Source organism: Helicoverpa zea, chromosome 31 (assembly GCF_022581195.2).
Source record: "Helicoverpa zea isolate HzStark_Cry1AcR chromosome 31, ilHelZeax1.1, whole genome shotgun sequence".
Taxonomy (NCBI): Eukaryota; Metazoa; Arthropoda; class Insecta; order Lepidoptera; family Noctuidae; genus Helicoverpa; species Helicoverpa zea.
This window is the reverse complement of record NC_061482.1, coordinates 15,063,462-15,085,349: the sequence shown is the minus strand read 5'-3', so window position 1 is coordinate 15,085,349 and position 21,888 is coordinate 15,063,462. Positions and strand designations below refer to the sequence as shown.

The 21,888-nt window shown below is 35.5% G+C and overlaps 1 protein-coding gene across 1 annotated transcript in view; it reads left to right on the top strand.

Annotated features, from left to right (window-relative positions):
* LOC124645026 (protein nervous wreck-like) overlaps positions 1-21,888 on the top strand; it is a 111,824-nt gene that overhangs the window by 68,517 nt on the left and 21,419 nt on the right. The window contains exons 3-4 of the mRNA XM_047184765.1: positions 3,296-3,381; positions 21,599-21,743. Coding sequence (XP_047040721.1) covers positions 3,296-3,381; positions 21,599-21,743 — 231 coding nt within the window. The remainder of the gene's footprint in view (positions 1-3,295; positions 3,382-21,598; positions 21,744-21,888) is intronic.

The following is a 21,888-nucleotide window of genomic DNA, read 5'->3' as shown; positions in this document are numbered from 1 at the left end:
GCTCAAAGCTCCATTAAAGTTAAAGCTTCCTTAAATCTATTGCTTTGTCAACAAGATAAAAAGTGTCAGAAATAAATAATAAATAAATAAATAAATTTGTGCAACTGACGGTTTACTTAAGAAATATTTTTTAAAACGAATTATTCCTTGAGTCAGTCTACATGAAGAAAAGGCACAAAAATTTACCTGAGATGACCAATTAAAGGATGAAAGCTTTTACACAAATAAAAAATATTCTATGGTCGCCAATTCAAGCAACGATAGCCAGCTTTCAAATATTTTCCTAAAAAACCATCGGGCATTTAGATCGGCTGGATAGTACTCGACGAGTTGTGAATATGAATAGAAACCATACGGCTGACCACTAGTTATGTCGTTACCAAATTTTTTTTTTTTTTGTTCATCATTTTTATTTGTAGGTACATGAATTTTATTTACGCGTTGTAGAATTCATTGGAGTAAGGCGACGCTTCTGATATACGTCTCTTCCAATTTTCTTTTATGAATATATGGGTTGAATCAACTTGTAGCTTCAAAGCTCATTAGGTACTAGTATATAAGGTACACTTAAAGAGTATAAGTGGAATCGAACCCGCATTTGCGTATTCACGACGCTGACGACTTTACACCACTATACACATACCTCTATGATTTTTTTCTCAATTCGATATTATAATTACCTACTCCGCTATTAATTTTTATTACAAAGAGAATTTCTGCTATTAAATTAAACATAGCTCCACACCTAAGTAATTAGAAGAGATTTTATTCTCATTAAAGTCAGGCGATATTATACTTGCGCGTTTATCTCATAATTACAACCTTAGGTCTGCGTGCAGTCTGGGAAATTATTTAACTTATTTATAAATCTCTGCGTCGTAACTTTAGTTAGGATTCCTTCCGCTGCATATAGAAGTTAAGTTCTATGTATGTAAGTTATACGTCGCCTTGCCGTGGGTATGAATGACACAAACTGTTTTAAAAACTGTATGTGTAAAACAGGTGTTTAAGGTACCTACATTTTGCTTATCTGTACATAAAAATGTCATCGGGTCATCAATGTCACCTCTGAATGGTAAAGAAAAACATAGTCGAAGAAGCATGTACTTAAAAAGACTATAATTGGTAATCAGCCTTAAGCGAGCGCGGTGACTTACGCTCAATCTTGCCTAGAGTCTGTGCCCAGCAGCGGTACATTAAAAAGGCTGGTAATGATTAATCGTTCGTATCTTTGTATGACTCGGCGTCATGACCACTAAGTACTGAGCGCTCCCGACGCTTACGCAGCTTACGCATACAAAAACAATGTGCACGTACATTTACACACACAAGTATTACCCACCCGCTTTCGTTAGATAAAACATCTATCTATACTAATATTATAAAATCAAAACTTTGTTTGTTTGCTTGTAAAGGATAAACTCAAAAATGTTTAACCAATTTTTTAAATTTATAGAATCCTACATTATTTACGGGCAGTAGTTCCCACGGGACGCGCACAAATAATATGATAACATTCTCAGAACCCTTTAGTAAGTAGCTACAAGTAGTTCTCCTACTAATCAAATAATAATTGGATATGAGCTAATACAATATCTTTTCCTTACAAAGGAAGACCGGATTTAATATGAATGTGATTACAGATCAATAGTATGTTGTGTATATAGAGATATATGTATAATGAGTATACCACGGAGGAAGGAAGGGTAGCGGAGATACCATAAGGAAGGTAGATGCCTTCTTGTAGGTCATTTAACATACCGTAGGCATGATCAGTTATTAGAACTAATGAGTAATTGGGTTCCTTGTCAAATCAAAACCAATCAGGCAAAGATTGGTCTTGATTGAATAACGTTCCGCGTTTCCCGAACACCCGCATTTTGGCGCGCTACGTTTTTAGATTTTGCGAAAGAGATTTTGTTTTATGACATCTCCGCTAATCATTTCGTTCTCCATGGTATATACACAGAGAAAGATATTGTTGAGTACTGAGTTGTAATCAGTCTTTGTAATATTGCTTCAGTAACAATAGCTCTCTTTGGAAGTACTCCACCCAAGTCGTACTGTTTTCAAAACAACAGTTAAGTATATGGCGTGGTGATTCAACGTCTCGAATAATGTACCTCAGTAGGTACATTATTGTCACACATACATATACAGTTGTCACGGGTTTGCTTGGCATGGGAGTTAGTGTATATGAGATTGTATGTTTGTAAACTCACCCACAACATATACAAAATTATGTTTTGAAAATCTGTGCATGAACGATGGATACATTCACGAACACACAAAAAATAAGCGGTCTAATTGAGAACCTTTTTCTTGAAAAGTCGGTTAAAAATGTCACCATTCTTTTAGTCTCCAGAAAAGTACAAGAATTATTAAATTACTGGAACCTTTAACAGACCCAAACCAGTAGGCCTCCTGTCTTCAATACCTACAAGACATATCGATATATTGGTACAAGTGTGAACATAATGAGCTGATTACACAAACTACAAATAGTTAATTAGTTCATTGACGGAGTTTCTGTCTGGCGTGTAAAGTGGTTTCACACAGCATTGATAAAGGCTCTCCCAGACTTGCTCCACTGGGTACGTGGGACGCGTCAAAGGAAACCAGTGAAGTGTTGACTGCACGATCTATCTATATCTAGTCTTAATAATATTATAAATGCAAATTTAAGCTGTCTGTCGCGCTTTAATGCAAGGATTAGTGCATCAATTTAAATTAAAAGTACGCAGATATAGACCCTTATAAAGGAAAATAATTTCAAAACTATGATGAACCATTTTTTGTACAGTCCATGAACCGAAATTAAAGAAGAAATAATATCTTAGGATTAACAAAACATATACATATTTCACAACATATATTTCAGTATGACCAAACCTTTTTACCGACAGTTCAATATACTTACTATCATTAGCTGAGCCTTTTCCCAACTATGTTGGGTTCGGCTTCCAATCTAACCGGATGCGGGTAAGTACCAATGCTTTACAAGGAGCGACTGCATAACTGACTTCCTCAACCCAATTACCAGTTCAAACCAATACTGGCTCCTGACTACCCGTAACGACAGCCAAGGATGTTCAATGACAGCCAGGACCTGCAGTTTAACGTGCCATTCGGAACACAGTCATTGGTGTCCAAGATATACTTAGAAAGCACATACACGCTTAGAAAAGTTGCATTGGTACTTGCCGGACCTGGAATTGAACTCTTACTTGAGAGGTTGGTTTTACTTCTTATTTTCTTAATAAACTTACTAAATAAATCTATATTTTGTCCACAGGCACTGCTGAAGATATCTTCAGCATACCTCAACAAGAAGATCCCGAACATCCCTGACATCAAGGTGGATGGCGCGGAGGAGAAATGGTGAGTACTTCACTAAAGTTCTAACTTATCTGATCATGTCAGGTTAGGAAGAAAAACATTTAAATGTAAGGATATATGTGTAAAGTTGTAAACTGCTTACTTATCGGAATGAATAGGTATTTAGGTACCTTTAGGTTAGGAAGAAAAGACACATTTAACTGTTGGAATATATATAGGTATTAATTGTAAGTTAAACCTCTGGAATAATCGTCTAAATAAAATATCTAGTAGGTACACGAGACATTTAATGAATCTGGATTTACCTGGCTATTTCTATATTGTGTTTTGACCAAACGTATGGAAAACTAGAGTAATTATCCTATAACATGAGGCTTCATTCAAATCATTTTAATGTCTCTATTACATTTTATTATGTAAACAGGTGTTCATACCTTACTTATTTTCCCTAAAATAATTTAATCAATAGGGATTGAATGAGCATTCAATCGTTTGGTGTAAACGTGCCCCTACTTGAAGTGACTTTACTATTTTATTCTGAACAAACATTATCTAATACACTCAGAAATGATATCAATTGTTAAATACAAATAGTGTGAAGAAAGAGTGCTCTGCACAAGAACACTGACTATAAGGTAATGTAAGTAATTTTAGACGAGATAATAATTTAACATTCTTAAATCACGTATGTTTTATAATGTGACACTCTAATTTGTTCTATCTTTGCATTTAAATTAAGTTCAAATTAGAGTAACGAGCAAATAAAATTCAAAATTTCACTCGCATTAACACAACCTTCCTTTAAATTAGTTTATTCGTGCTAAGTTTACAACTTAACAAAAAGGGAAAGATTTGTCATCCGACAACCAACTCTGGTCTAACGACTTAAAGTTCAATTTTGGGTGTATTTAATTATATTAGCTGAAATGAATCTGAGCACGTGCATTTCACTCGTATATTAAATATGTATAATGTGTGTTCAGAATGCTGGCGTATATTATTTGCGAGTCCTTTAAATTGCATAGATTTCCATTTAATATGAGTTATTTCTTGAAAGTATATTGGATTTTGTGGTAAATAATGTCAGTTTTTTATCAAAATTCGAAGTTGTTTTTCTGTTGATCATAAATATTCAATGTAGGCGTCAAATACGCTTTGCGCAGAACTATGGTCAATTCAGCTGCTGCTCAAATGCTTCGCTTTGCTAATATGCGAATGTTTTGTAAACGAAATTGCTGAAAATTTACTCTGACCTTAAAATTCAACTACAAAAAAAAACGAGACTTTGTACTGCCACGCAGTCTGATAATTTGGCCCATCAGAAAAGTGTGTACATGAACCGTAGAACCACGATATACTTCAACACACTTTGTAATCATGGTGTATCATTCCAATAGCAAGTTGACAATCGCTCAAAATAAATGAATACACTATTAAGTTAGGGTGCATCTACACGGTGCATGTAGCTGGAGCAAGTTAACATGCGCAAGTGACAAGAGCACGCGAGTCGCTGGACGCGCATGTTTTTAAAATGCATGTAACCTGCGCATGTACCTTAACATGCGCAAGCTACTTGCACCGTGTAGATACAACCTTTAAACAAAAATATACCACGTACTAGACTATACAATTTCCACATATGAATATGCCACATGCCACCTACACATATCGGTCATTGACCCTAAAAAGGCATTCGATGTGAATTCCTCACGTTTGTCGGAATATCGTGCGTTGCTTAATTAAGTAATATTATTTCTAACGCAATTAGTATTCATTGGATTATTTTGTTATTTATGAACTAACACAACTACTTATAGTTCTAACGTTACAGGCATTTTAAAAGGTATATTTTTATTATGTGTCACATTATTGAGAGACAGATATTTACATGATCTTCTTTTTTATTTAAATATTTATATGTAACCAGTATGTAGGCTTCATCTTGCTTTGTAGCCAAGTTATTTGATGTCGGCCCAATATATTCTCCACTCTTATTCCTCCGAGTTAACCGTCATACTGACATCCAATCCCTTCTCATTTATGTCAACCTTAAGAAATCCATCCATCTTTTCGTCGGTCTACCTCAAACTCTTCATGCATCCACAATCATTTTGCATTTGCAAATTTTTCACCTCATGGTATCCTTACCCTTGCTATACCGAACTTCTCAGTTTAAATACAGTAGTGCAGACTAGTGCCATCTATCAAACAGCACTTCAATCAACTGCATTAGAACTAAGCCTAACGTCATTCTTAGGTCTTAGAGTTATTACACACTTGACTTCTCACCACTTTTCATAACCCTTCTACTATAAGAAATATGTAAGAAACTGTTCTAACACTAGATCAAGCTTTCAAAGCAGTATCAGGTTCTATATTCAAATGCGAATTTGCTATAATAATTAGCATAATATTTTGCGTCTTAAGACATTCTACGTTAGTGTGCAAGGTTCTTCAAGACAGCTTTATGAATGAATGATGCGATGCAAGACGTACGTGAGTGTAGTTAGTTCAGCCCCGTTTTATTAGATGGCGCTACTAATGCCAGTCGTAGCATGCTTGTAGCATTCACGTAGCACGTGCTACGAAATGGCGTAGCATCTTTTTATCTCAAAAAGTCTCTGTATTCATGAAAGATGTTTGGAAAATGTGTTATTATGTTCATGACCTTCAAAAACCGTTGCTAGTGGAAGCTAAGAAAGTTGCTAAGAAATCATTTCAAGAATTCGCATTAAAATTATTGAATGTATCCTCCACGTGGAGGACACGAAGATATTTGGCCTTCAAAAGTATTAAAAATCGTTGAAAAATATTCGATATTACAACGACAACCTTGCATCGGGATGACATGAAAAATTCCGGATGTTTGATGAGTGCGAGGTCGGCGCTCGGCCGTGACCGACAATGCTGATCTCAGTTCAGGGCTGAGATGCCACGTCACTCTTAAACTTCCTCCGTTTCACTTTTATGAAGGAAACTTGCATATTTTATTAGTTCTTTAAAATGCAGCGTATTCTTTACTTAATGTTCTCCGGCCTTGACTGAGATAGAACGACTGACTGAGGAGAACGTTAAGATAATATACTGCATTCACCGAGGTACCTATTACACTTTTTGTAACTTGTAAACAATAGAAGTATATGTTGTATGATATAAGTATATGTATGAATTAATAAAAAAAACACTATAATACATGTAGTTCATAGTATCATAAAATATTTTATTCATTTTGATCCAACAGACAAACTATATGTATAGTTTTGTTGGACATTGTATAAGTCATTGAAAATTAAAATGTACCGCTAAGAACAAATAATAAATAAATTATAAATGAAATAACAGACTCCCACGTTCAAAACAAACAACTTCATCGTGTGGCTGTCACAAAAATTGCTCCTTTAAATATACCTTGCAAATATGATATTTATTTATAGAAAAGCATCTTCAAAAGGATAATGGAAATCACGAGCGAGATGTTGAAACGATTTTTAATATCCGCCCTCTCGCCTGCAAGTTACGTTCAGAGCATTCGGCTTGAAATGTGAATGTCACGCCAGAATTTGTGCATTTACATCGCATATTTCTGGTTTGTTATGAAATTTACTTTATTTCGAAGTGTATTTTTGAAGAAAATATATTTTAAAATTGGTTCTAGTCATGCCGCGTGCTATAGAAACTACGTTAGCTATCAGGATAAAAAGTCTTACGCGATAAATGGGCTATGTAACAATGAAAGATTTTTGCAAATAAACAAACAATTCGGATTTATAATTTTAACTTATGTTAAATAGAGATTTTGACCTCTAAGCGTTATTTTTAAGATATTTTTAAACTAATAGTTCTATTTGCTGAGAGTTAAATGCTAATTTTCTTAATTCAATTTTTATGCCCATTTGGACTAACTCTCTTTACCCATGTAAAGAGAATTCCTTGCCGATAAGTCGCCCACAGTCCACATTTGTAATGTGGCAATTTAAATGTTATCCTCAAGTCACAAAATATAAGTTTGCATTAAGATAAGGTAGACATATCTCCCCTTTGGGACGCGTTACATCATTATATGAAACAATGCATTTGCATTTTCTCATACATTTTCTATTCTTGAAAACCAACTTACAATATATCTCCATTTCAATTTATCTCAATACAAAACTTTAACATTGTAAAAATCCGAATACTTTCAGAACTAGGTAACCTTTGAAAATGCCAAAACTATCTAACATAGACAAATAAGTTTGAAATTCTGAACTGACTTTTGACTTATAATAAGTTTTGATTACTTTGGAGAAGATGGAGAAGATTTTAATAAGTTTCGGTAATGAGAAAAAAAAACGTAGGCACTTATAAAATGAACCAACATTAGGCATTCTTGTACTAACTATTTTTGTTTAACATTATTTTCTGCGCATTTGTTTTTCATCTAGTTAACATTACGTTTAAACTATTATCGCTAGAATTGGTAAAATCTAAATCTTACCTCACTTAACAGACTTTCATAAGATATGAGGGATTTCAAAAATACTCTCGAGTTCCAATTAGTAGGTAAAATTATTTGACACATTTCCCCACAAAAGCTGACCTATTTTTAAAAAACCAGAGACATTTTAGTCTTTGCCTTCTATTCTAAATTCAAATCTCCCGATTTGAAAAGCAATCGAACATGCGGATCCAGTCTAATGGAACTACAAATATCCATTTACAGGTGACCACGCTTTCATTATTCAGATATCATTGGCCAGTCCGTGGTGTGTCCATAGTTGGTCCTAATTTTAGGACTCCGCGGTAGGATGCCTCCGATGAATGAATGTTGATCTGGTGTGGTTTAATGCTGGCAATAATAGTTGGAATATTTTGAAAATGGAAATATTTTGACTGTAAATTGTAGTTTGATAGAGTTTTTATGTTAGTGCATTTAAGGATAGGTACTTACTGGAAGGAACTTACTAGTTTTTATTAGTAATGATATACACTGTAGTTCCTTGTAATTATTACGTTATTAATAAATAATTTAGCAGAAAAATACACAATACGATTTTATATATAAGTTATTGAATAAAAAAACAATTTGTGAAGCACCCAATATTGAGCTAGACGTGGGAATATTCTTAGAAATAACAATGTTTTCATAACAATATAAATAAACGTATAGTATTAAAAAGCTAGTTTCTATGATATTATCAGGTCCCATTTTTCCACGAGGCGACTTAGTTTCTTCGTCGCCCACTACTAACCCACAAATAGAATTCTTAGGAAAGATACTAATAACTTTGTTATGATTTTACAAAATAGAATATCTAAGAAAATATTCTTTATTTTCTTGATTTAGCAAAGGTTTTTTCCCATCATAACAAGTCCCCACCTTCGGGAAAACCCACGTGAACCCACGGCTAGTACTTCTCCTTTACACAGTTATTATCAAAGGAGGTTTATGCCAGAAGTACGTCAATAAAATCCCACACGTGAACTATTTTGGTTTAAGTTGTTTTTCATTTTTGAGGTTTAAGTACATACCTAGGTGAATCAAGTCTTACCGAGACGTATTGGGTGCCCGGGTAACTGGTTTGAGGACGTCAGATAGGCAGTCGCTCCTTGTAAATCACTAGTACTCAGCCGCATCCGGCTAGACTGAAAGCCGACCCCAACACAGTTGGGAAAAAGGCTCGGGAAATGATGAGGCACCTATGCAGGCGCATCTTTACCAATGATGTTAATGGATGCAGACATATGTAGATATAGGTTCAACGACTTTTAGTACATGTAGGACATATTTTTTAAACCTATAAGGTGTTTAACTTATCGTTTTATGATGATCAGCATTGTAAACTTAAAGTAAATTATCCAATGAATTAGCATTCAGTCAACCTTTATTATAAAAATGATTTTTTGAATTAAGCTTTATGCTGAATTAGGAAAGCCTTTTTATAGTATTTTTTAATATTTTCTTGATTGATGACAGATTCCGTGAAAATGGATCTTCAAATAGATTTCAATATACTTAGCCATTACATACACAGCTCGGCGACAAATTGATACTACGTGTATTGTCTCTGCTCGCTACAGGCCGTCGTTATCGACACAGGACAGATCTCGCCAGCCCTGGTTAGTCTATGTCAGAAGGTTTACCTGTCGATATCTAGATCACAACACTATTAGCTCTCGCGTCTAAGCTACGTGACAGTCTGCTTTGAGGTAGGCACTATCCAGGATTAGAAGCGGTTAGGGCGAGTTCAGAACTAGGGCTTTATTCACGCCTATAATGTCCTTAGTCATCACCACATACATCATACGCGTTTTTTTTTCGTTGCGTCCACATCTGGTGAATGCGCTGTAAATGCGCAGCTCGCGGGACGTTCGCGAGCTGTCCGCGAACTACACACGTGCATTTTTGTTCGAGCCTTGCGTGAGTTTGCGTTAAAGAGACTAAACCACCATAGACCATTGCCGTGATTGCACGCGCTCAGCTGCGCATTCGCGGCACATTCACCATATGTAGACGCAACCTTAGGCGTTCTCTACCTTAGACCTTAAGTCCGCCAGTGTACATTGTGCAAAAATTATAAATAAATAATGTAGTTATCTTCATGTGGGTTGTTCTAATTTTGAATAGTATGTTATAGGAACTTATGCTTATAGAACCTTATGAGCACGTCAAAGTTATGATATGACTTTGACAAGTGCCTTTTCTATACGCGTTGCCTAAAATGATCTAGACGCTTGTAATATGCGAGTCTGGAATAGCCCTTCGGATTATTGAAACCATAGATTTGGTACTAGCTATGTAACGTGATTGTATTCCTAGTGAGTTGCACTATTTAACTATAACGATAGCTAAGGCATTACCAGCCGCGTAAAAATATATATACACAGTAATTAAGTATGAGAGTGGTTTGTTTATCATTATAGTTAGTTATAGTTAAATTATGCAACCGACCGTGTATGCCAAAAATTAAACAGGTATAAGTTATAAAAGAAGAAATTCCGACGTATTAGCAATGTCAAAATAAAACTTTTAAAAACTATGACGACGAATTGCAAACCTCCTCCTTTTTGAGGAGTCAGTTAGAAATTATAATTGCGTTGAGTTCTGACGTTTAAATTAGAACTAAGTAAAAGCAAGAGCCATTTAGCTGAGAGGCTTGCTAACTGAAAAGTTTAGAGGACCTGGGAGCGATTTCTGAAAGCGGTGCCACTGACCGGAGGGTTCCACATAAACCTAATACGAACTAAAGAAAAACAATTGAAAATGGGATTGACGACTATTATTAACCAATTATGAAATTAATATTAGACAACGGTGAGCTCAATATGCAGCTGGAGTATCCCAAGTTTATGCACGATGAACTGCCTAAAAATCTGAACTAATTATAAAGCCGAAGAGTTTTTTTTTGTGAAAATCCTTCTGTGCCAAAGGTTTCTCTCATCGAGCAATTCTATAAGCTACTTTTATCTGGGCGTACGTAATCCTGTTGAGACACGGGAACGCTTACTTACGAGACTGCTTGCGGATGCTAAGTAGTATTAATTATTATTTAATAAAAACTGCTCACGTCTCACAATAATTCAAACAACTACAACTCGTTAGAACTTAAGGTGTTATAACTAAACGCCTAAGTGTAAACTTTAACATGATTCCACGGAACGCAAGTACTTAGTACTTAGAATTCCACTTTGCGCAACTCACGCTTGGCAGCCTCATCTCAAACCAAGCCCCTTGAGGACTTAATGACAAATATGCAATATCGAGACACTCGAGTTCGTAATAGGTTATGACAAGCTCAGTTATATCGATTCACGGAGAACAAAATGACTAGCAGAGATGTCATAATGCAAATACTCCTAAGAAAGCAACACGCCAAAATGTGGGTGTTTGTTGGACAAGGAACATTACTAGCTCCACCATTACACGCTTTCCTTAGAACCAGCCCATAATTTTCAAAATAAAATCACCAAGACCAATCTTTGACGGTTTTTTATAATTGACAAGAAACCCAAACGCTTTGTTAGTTCTAGTAACTGATCACCTTACTTTGCTTGACCTACAAGAAGTTGCCTGACCTATCTTCTTTGTGGCATCTCTATATCTTTCCTTACTTAGTATAGATGATATTAGCATTGTAATATACATCAAGATGAAGCCTGTTATATTGGTTATAATGAGTTTTATTGGATTGCTGCTTAAGACCATTTGTGTTCACAATATTGATTACGACAATTTCAATAATCATGGCCATGACAATTAGTTACCACATAAGGAGCTGGTGGCTAAGTTACATCCGTACAGGTTGATCGATCATAAGATTAAGGGTGCATCTACACGGTGCAAGTCGCTTGCGCATGTTGAAGCACTTACGCAGCTTACATGCACTACATGCACCGTGTAGACGCATCCTAAGATCCCGACGGTCGGTTTGCGGAAGAATGACTATCTACTCTCGATGACTTCCTATATAATTCAGAAGCTACTTAAAAAAATTGCCTATAACAATTTCTTGAGTACATCTTCCCAACCTAACCAGTTCAACGGTTTTGGTATTTATACCAATATTAAGGATGGGTCTGTAATCAAAATTAGGGATGTTATTGAATATTACATGTACTCGATACTTACTCGATGACGTTAATTCGATTTGGAGCTAATCGAATACGTTTGTGAATTTATTGGATTGTGTGATGAGTTGGTATTAATTACGGTTTTGATTTATTAGAATTTAGGTATATCGACGTTTCAGTCATTGAGTTTGAAAAGGTTTTGTATGTTTTCCAAATAAGACACTTAAAGAGTGGCTAACTTTCTTCTAAAAAAAAATAACTTTGTTATTGATGACAAATGCATGATAGAAAGATTAGCCGGTTGAACCTGCAAATACTGAATTAAGTAGCTGTAAAAAAAAACTTACACTTCAAACCATAATTTTCTGTCTTCAGATGTTAACAAAAAAGTATTTAACAAATCGGTACTCGGCTATCGGTATCGGTATCGGTTATCGGTAATCGGCATTTCAACAATCCCTTGACTCGTAACAAACAAACATAGGAACTTACATTCAAATGTACTTGTAGTAGGGTCAAATAACCCTATCGATGACGCATGGCTAGGGTCTATGACCGCTCGACTTCCCCGAAGCATGGCATTCGTATGTAATTACCCAGCTACCAATCGAATTACTGTTCTAAAATTAAAACTGTGTTTTGTTTTGTTTTATTGAATACCTATTTTGTCAAAGCTGTTGACATATTTTTAATATGTCTGTGTAATTTTTTATGTTTTAAATATGATTTGTATGTCTATTTTGACGTAATGCGAATCGAAATCGAATGAATGAAATTAAATCGATTGTGATTGTTTGTCATGATTTTGTATTGTTTTATAGTTATTTTTTTACTTACGGCCAGTTTCTTCATCAAAAGTAAAAGTCAAAGTAATGTCTAAAGTAAAAGTAACGGTCAAATTCGTTTTTTCAAGGCTAAAGTGACAGCAAAACTAATAGAAAAAATGAATTTGACCGTTACTTTTGCTTTAGACATTACTTTGACTTTTACTTTGGCTTTTACTTTTGATGAAGAAACTGGCTGTTAGTAACGTAAAGTAGATTTCTCAAGATGCGTGTTCATCTTAATAACAATTTATCAAAGTATCTATTAGTATAAGTATCTAGAAATTATTTCAGCATTAAGAGTATCCGCCCACTGCAAAATTTTAGTCGGCTGATAGTTAATTTGAACTCATAAATCAATATGAAGAGGAATATTAGTAGGTACATAACAACGATCAGGATATTTGGCCGGAATCAGACCGACTGAAAACTTTGATCAAAAACATGTTGGTCTACCGTTGGAGCAACTGTCGGCCGACTGTTCACGGACAAAGTATTTCTAAGATTACGAAGAACCTAGGAAAATAAATAATTATTTCTCTATTCATTTTAATTTTATTCTACATACATCAAATATTTCCCTAAGGATTCTGAAGAATCCTAAGAAATAACTGAGAGTAAATAAGAACTATATAGTTCAGTTTTCTTGTCTGAAAGCTGCCGTCCTTTATTATAGAATTGAAAACAACTCGTGTATTTTAAATTAAATGTCAGACTTTGTCATTGGAGTTGGCCTTTACAGTCAAACTATGTGGAACAAGGATATGCTTTATAAGTAGAAATAAGAACAAACGTATATGTTAACAGTATTATCTGTTTATCAGTCGCCCTTAATTGGCATATGTATTAGAATAGAACCTAGGATTTTGTGTATTGTGTATGTGTAAGTATATACAACATGCAACTTAATTAACGCACATCCTGAAACTAGTTTGTTCAGAATCGTTTACTGAATCGATTTATATCATTTTTAATATAGGTAATTTTTTATCCCAAAAATAATTAAAACTACGGAAATTATTGTCATATTAACCTTGTACAGTCAAAACAAATTCAAATAGACCGTAACTCAAAGTAATAAGACTTCGTGTATTGTCGGCTTTTTCCGTAGTTTCGTTATGTTGTGTCGAGTCGAGCGGCGCGCGGCGCGATATTTGCGTTCGTAGTAGTATGACCAAAAAGTTCTCCAAGAATTGGTATAACTAATTTAGTAAATAACAATGCATATACATGTTAAATTAAAAATTCAGTGTATGTATTATGATTATAACATAATATTCTAATTGGGGTGTTTGAGGGTGTGCGTTAATTACGTTACATGTTGTATATGTATATACGCTGTGGGTGAACTTTACTAATAAATCATTATGTTTCATATTTTACTTGGTTCCTGATTTTAAAAGAAATCTTGTAACTGTTTGACACATTTGATTTTGAACTTTCATGTAGCTCTCAGAATAACATAGCGGCTACTTAGTATCCTTATACGAGAAGTAGTTTTCTTAGGAAGTAGGTGAGGTCTGGTGGAAGCTAGTAAAGAATATTTTTTATGACTTGTCTGGTACTATCTTGTTAAATTTCTTGTCGATGGTCAGAAAATAGAAGTAATTATATATAGTTCGGTACTAAGATCTTTCTGATCCCTGTAGCCTAAGATAATGGTTAGTATAAACTGTTAATGGTATAAGAAGTTTTTAATAATTGAAGACTGTAATTCCTACCGTTGTCGATTTGAAATCGCCACAGTAATTAAATGTTTCTGCGATGTAAAAGCTACTGAAGTAATATATTATTCATTTATATTCTTAGATAGAATAACCTTCTCTTTTTTGATATTTTATACTATTGAGCTGTCACAAAATATTCATGAAATCATTCATACACGGTTAGTCCGACGGCGATCGGTACCGACGGCACCCGGTGTCGGCCACGGCGGCTGTTCTCCCTGAAGAGATCAACCAGATACGCGGACTGTACTGAGTTAATTGTAGTGAACAAGCACATTTGCGCAGACACAGGTGTACTCTCTCTATTCCCTCACTCTAACAGCCCAGCAAAAAGACGGCAATACGAGACGACCGGAGAGAGATTGGACACATTACCGGCATTTACATGCTCTTAGATGCTCGGGTATCAATAACCAACTTGTACCATTATCCAGGCCGAAAGTTTATCGAAAACCACAAAGCGATATCTTCCCGACCAGGGCATAAAACTCTTATGTGCAAGAGAGGCCTCTTGCACATAAGTCCAGCTATACTCCTAGACTAACGAACAGAGATATGAACAAACACACAAAGACTCGTTATCTCCGTATTATCCCAGTAAGCTCTCTACTAATAGCCGCTAGTTCAGACAAACAGAACGACAGGCATTGTGCTGCAGATTTGTGATTTCCGCATATTTGACAACAGACAACAGGCTTATCATTGTTTACGTTCGATATGGCATCGTTTCCACCTGGGTTTGCTCGTGTATTCAATTATTCGTATGAAGATTGTCTGGTAAGCCAGACATTGAGATGTACCGATGTAAGAGTCTGGATTTGACACATCATCATCATGCGACAGGTATGTATTGTATGTATCAGTGATTGATATAGTATTCGGTATTTTGAACAAGGCAATGTCGGTATTTTATACACGTGATGGTTATTCTGTTGATATCTTGTAGATACGTAAGGAAGCGTATTACAGAGAAGCTACCATACTCCATTTAAAGATAATTGAATAATTTTCACAAGAGAGTTGAGAAATCTTGAAATAAATGTCCCATTTTATCAAAATGTTAAAAAAGAACTAAGTGAATATAAAACTGATGCAAAATATTACACTTGAAAGACATTATAAAATATTTATCATCGTCCGTCATAAATATTTGCTGATACATTTTCTGGCATAAAATTCTCGCAGCGAGTTTACATCGACAATTTAATCCGTGCCACCGCTGCTCGCGATCTCTTTTCTCGCGGGATTTTATTTTATAATCTTTTCCTAGTTCGTAGCTTCGTAGAGACGTTGTGAGGCACGCGTCACGGATGCCTCGGGCTGTGTAGCCTCGGTATGAGCATCAGTCACAAAAGCATCGTATGAGCGGCAGCGTCGGTATGAGTCGCGAGTTCCGTGTGAGCAGAGAATTCCCCGCGAACCGCTTTCACGGCTGTCTTAATTCCGCAACCTTTAAAAGTAAACTTGCGAACGAATTTTACATAAATATTTTAATCATATTTTTGCTATCGTAATATATTTAAGTACTACTAGTTTCCGTCAGCGTTTTTACTCGCTTCCTGAGGGAACTATTTCACGCGCCAGAATTAAAACATCCTACCTATGTTATTCTGATATTAAGTAAATATTTACCTGATAAGTTCATGCATTTGGGCATAAAGGACGAACAAACACACTCACACTCGATCTCAGTGGCGTGCACTTGGAGAGGCCTATGTCCAGCAGTGGACTGCTATAGGCTGATGATGTGATGTGATGTGAAACACACTCACAAACTGAAACTTTGTAAGTATGTGTAAGTAAACCTTTGTAAAATCATGGGATTTCCTGGATACACTTTTTACTTACATAGAATTCATAACAGACTAATGACTGAGTATTACAACTGTTTACACCATCGCATGCTAGCTAAACATAATTTTCCCAGAAGTTCATGCTTAAATAGAAGTTTTACATGCATTTATTTTAATTACATGTTGGAAAACTAAATAAACAGGTTTTATTGAAAATAAATACATACTACCTATCACTATTAATTCAGTCATGCGATAAATGTATTCATTAATATTATAACGCTTACAGTTTATAATGTTTTGTCCTAATAATAATTTACATGTTAAGTATGGTGAAATGGTGAATAATTACCGTTAAATATTTGTGGTAACATTGTTTGAAAAACGTTTGCTATGCATTATTTAAAATTTCAAATCATTGAATTTATTGATGATTAGTTTCACCATGTAATAACCAAATAAACCACCTAGGATTGAAATACATTAAAACAAATAAGTAGACACGGACATAGGTTTGTGCAATAGTATGGTTTCATGAAGTAACGTTTCATTTTCTCCCCTAAATCTCCATATTTTATCGACAACATTGCAAACTTATATTTACACAGTATTCCACACTACATGTTTCATCACTTTTTTTTTAAATATTCTTTTAACTGTTATGAAATGTGTATACATTGTAAGATTGTTTTTTCGGCAAGAAAATAAACAAATAAATTATTCCTGCTTTAACACATTACCCGACTCTATTTAAATAAAATACCGAGGAAGTTATACAAAACTACGTATAATTGCACCAGAAACGAGAACTTCACATCAAAATACTTTTGTGTATTTCAAAACTGATTATAATAATGTTTACATATGAAATACGTTTCGCCAAAACACAGAAATATAATATTACATTTTGCTTCCATGCAATTAATATTTAGTTAACCAGTGCAAACAGTTGTTTGTAAGTTAAATATGAAACTGGACCCGCCAAGGAGAATATCATAATTGAATTCAGAATTGTTAATATTTACGTTAAAACAATTTCTACAAAGCGGGAAGTAGAGGGACATTTTGGCGCAAAACAACGTTTTGCTTAAATTCTTTACAGAAAATAACTACCGAAAAGCAGTGCATTTGGGTAACCATTTTTTGACTAGCTTTTGATCACTGTTGCACCTTAATGAAAAAGTAACCCACCCAAAACAAAAATGTGAAAGACTGCCAAGTTCGATAATATGGGAATGCTTCGCCTATAAAAGAAGTGAGATCTGAATAAGTACCAAGTTCCATACACATACCTCAGTTAAAAATAGTTACTTTTTAATGATGTTACTTGGAAAGTTTTCATACACCTTGTTATAAACCTACTAAACGCAATGAATCAAGTATTTAATTTTCTATTAAAACTTGCATAGATATAGAATTTGATATGCGTAAATAAAATAGATTTTGAGTTACAGGGGGGTCGAATTTGGCCCGAAATGGTTCGTGTAATATAACCCACGGCCGGTGTGTCGCTTTTTTTGCTCGAACTTGGCGGATACACTGCCGTGTGTCTAGATTCATATGTTATTCAGATATACAAGCAATATTACTGCTAAGTTAAATCATGGTTGATCAACAAACATCTGAACCCAAACGTTACGTTTGTAATATTTGATAGATTTAATAGAATTGATGATTTATTTACACATGTAGGTAAGCTTTGAGCAGGATTGAGTCGCGAACGACAAGATAAGGGTTCAAAACCATGTTACATATACATGTTAATAAAAGTATTAATCACAAATGTGGGTGCGGTGTATAACAAGGGCAGCATCTAATGGAATCTTCTGGAAGCTTTGTCACCTGCAACGATCTTCACCTCCCTTGAATTACGACCTGTGCCCGCAACGTTGCAATGACATAAATAACCTTTGAGTCCCAATTAACCCGGTTACTAGCCATGCTATCATTTTTAACCAAGAACCAACCTATGTAGACGCCAAACTTTTACTTAGAAAATACCATCACACAGTAACTCATACTTGCAACCCAGGATGCCAAATTAATGATTGTGGTGCCAAGATAACAAGCCAAAACATACTCTCAGGCGAAGACATAAGATACTAAGTTAAGTAACTAATTAGTTAGTGTATGTGCGAGCACACTATCTCATTCCTATCCGAAGTGCATTCGTTACATTACACTAATTAGAAACCAAATCTCGGAATTAAAGTGACCGCCCACGGGCTTTAAAACATTTGAGAATTCACGGGGAAATCCGACACCGCTGCATCCACTAAGCTTTCCATTTACTTATTCACTAAGTACCGTGAGACGAGTTTTATTGAAACTTCGTGGAAATGAACACTAGATCCGATATCGAAACAGAGTTAAAAAGGTTAAAAGCTTTAACTATCCGCAGAGATCCGGGATCGGTCAACAAGATGAAGTCCGGGTTTTTAAGTCCGTGGACGTTACGGAATTGAAGAGTACTCTTTTATCGTAGAAAAACTTATGGTTATGGTGTGGATTAAGGAGCTTGAAATAATAATGTTTTTTTTCTAATCCTCCATTTAACTCTTATACAGTGTTTAAAATACTTCTTAAAGTTACACGCTGCATGAAAACAATCGAAATCTAAGGGCGACTACAGGTGCTGCTGCCGCTTCGACCCAAACGGTTTCATATAAATACATAATGCTGCATGCTGGAGCGCGTGCAGAACAAGTTCACGCGCCACTTGTACTGGAGGCTGTACGGGGTGTATCCGCTGTACCCGCTAATGTACCCCACATTGTTCGTGCTGGGTATGGTCGGGTACAACCAGCTGAAGGTGCGGCGGGAATTTACACTGATACTGTATTTAATTAAATTACTCCGTGGCAAGGAGCACAATCCCGGAGTACTACGGTACTTGTGTCTCAGTGTGCCGGACCGCTATGTGGAGAGGCGACGGCGCCCGCCACTGCTGGCAGTGCCGACCGCCAGGACCAACCTTCTGGCCAAAACGCCTCTCACGCGAGCGATCCGTACTATTAACGAAATCCAGAAAAGTATTGACATTTTTTCTTGCCGGTTCAGTGAACTCGCAAAGATAATTTTATTTATATTATGTTACCTAGATTAGTTTTATAGTACTTTTGTTTTTATTCTTTAAATTCATTATTTTATTGTTATAATTTTTAATTTTATTTGGTGTAAATGTGTATCTTGTGTTTCTTTTTTCTTTTTGTTACCTGAATGTGTTTAATTTTGTAAGAAAAGTGCCTCACTAACGCATTGGATTATATCTGTAATGTTAGTGATAAGGTTGGATAAATAAATAAATAAATAAATAAGTACAAACCAGTCGTGCAGCTGCTGCCGACTTCATGCAGTCGTAGCATATGCCGTCGGCAGTTGCAGTCGGCAGCCAGCATTCAAAACGTACCCTCAAATCAGTGAGCTCAAATCAAAACAACATAACAAATACAATTCGGGCTTATAATTAATTAAGTATTTGAACCGTACGTACGTTATAATGAATACCTGGAATTTCTATGAGCTTAATGAGTACAATTGTGACAATGGCGTGTCATATAATACATGTTACATAAGCCGGGTTCCCCTCCCATGGGGGAACATAAGCTGATTATGTGTATTTAAATAAAATAATAAAGCCGTACGTAAAACTGTTGAACTGTTGCAGGAATTCCGCTGACAGTTTCATTGTTTTAAACACGGGAATGTAAAGTCTTTTCATGGGAGTTTAAATTTAGTTGAGTATTACAGTCTACGTGGAATAATGTTTTGTTAGATTTATTTTTTAAATAGGATAGTAATTTTTACTAAGTATGGAAATTTTATATATTTATATATATTATGCTAAATAAACTTAAAAATGTTTTGTCCACAAACACTTACTTAATTTCAGAGTTCGTGCTGAAATAATGCCAAAACAACCTTTGTTATCACTATAATATGTAAAAATTTATTTCTGTTACCAAAGCTTACCAAAGGTAACATATTTTATAAGTATAAGAAGCAAATGCGAAAGCTAGCGACAACATGCGAAGTGCTATGTAAAGAAATACTTTTTAAAATAGGTTGGTTCTGATAGAATAACTATATCTAATTCAGGGTTCTACTCCCAACAATTCGTGGATAAAATATATACCGCAAACTGGTAGCGGCATCGCTAGCGACCATGATAGTAACATAAAAACGACCCCACTCCCGCAGTTTTGTACAAACACAGCCACAAAGTCAAAGGTCCAGATTAACAATTTCCTATCAACACCGTCCACAGAAAACATGCATAGAAAACTCAACCATATGACACTGAAATCTGTACTCATTTAAGGCGAAAATCCCTTGCATATTGCAGCATGAATGCTCTGAAAAATTAGGTTACAGTTCCCTTTGTTCTAGCAAGTAATAACGCGTCCACGATAGTAGAGTACTGTTAATTCTATTTCACAATTGATGCCCTGATTCTGGCAGTACTGAAATCTACAAAGTTATCTGGTTTGACGAAAAGGGTTAAAAAGTATGAATGAATCTTTTTTGTGCAGTTAACAAAATGCTGGCGAAAGCTTTGTGCGAATGTTGCCGTCATTTTAGCGGTAGCTTTGCTTGTTATAGTTTCACGGTCAAAGATTTCGCGGTTAAGGCTTCGCTTTAATTTTGTTAGTATAGCTTCAACATTATTTACACCTGTAAATAGGTCAGAGAAGGTTCACAATTACAAACACACACATCAGGAGCAGTTTACTCACCTTATTTTTGGTCTTCAGAATAACTTAGAGCTAAAATATATTATGAAGATATTTTAAAGGCTACAAAGATCCTCATCATCAGATCTTCTTTATCTTTATCTCTCTCTCTCTCAATACTCAGATTCGGGAGCCCTCAAATTTTATGCATGTGAGACTTCAAAATACTGAAAGAGGACACCTCCTCAAAGTGTCTTACTTCTCATTTACTCAGTCATTGATGTCCGATATACATTTAGCTCAGATAACTTAGAAAAAAAAGTAGGCCAAAGAAGTATCCTTCACCACTAGGCCCACGCAGCGAAATGCGGTCCCTTATGAAATATAAGCCTTAACAAAATACCTACTATTGTTCAAAAAAAACGGCAATCGCACTGTTCCGTAAAATATCACACCGCTTCATTATACCTGCCTACCAAGACAAGGCTATATCATATATTATCACTAGCGACCCGTCCCGGCGTCGCACTGGTGCAATTCTGATACTAAATCCACGACATTATACTATAAACCTGCCTCTTTAACCGCATCAAAATCCGTTGCGTAGTTTTAAAGAGTCTAGCATACATAGGTATATAGGGGCAGAGAATGTAGTGATTATCTTGATTAAATGACTGTCGTTTCTATCGTAGGAATATGTGGAACGTATGGCGCACTGTTCTGGAGGAGAACGAGAAACTTGCGCGCGCGCGCCTCGCCGCCGTCGAGGTGTTCCAACAGCAGATCGCCGACGAAGCCAAGTTTCTGCGTCAGCATAAGCTCAATGTAGCCAAAAAGGTACGCTATTGACTACGGAACAAAGTGTATTTTTCCAAAAAAAACACACGTCTGACATAACACAGTGTTTTTAAAAAAAACTCATGTCTGCTTGTTTTACTTTTATGTAATAAAATCAAGGATGCTTTTGTGTTTGTGTAATGTT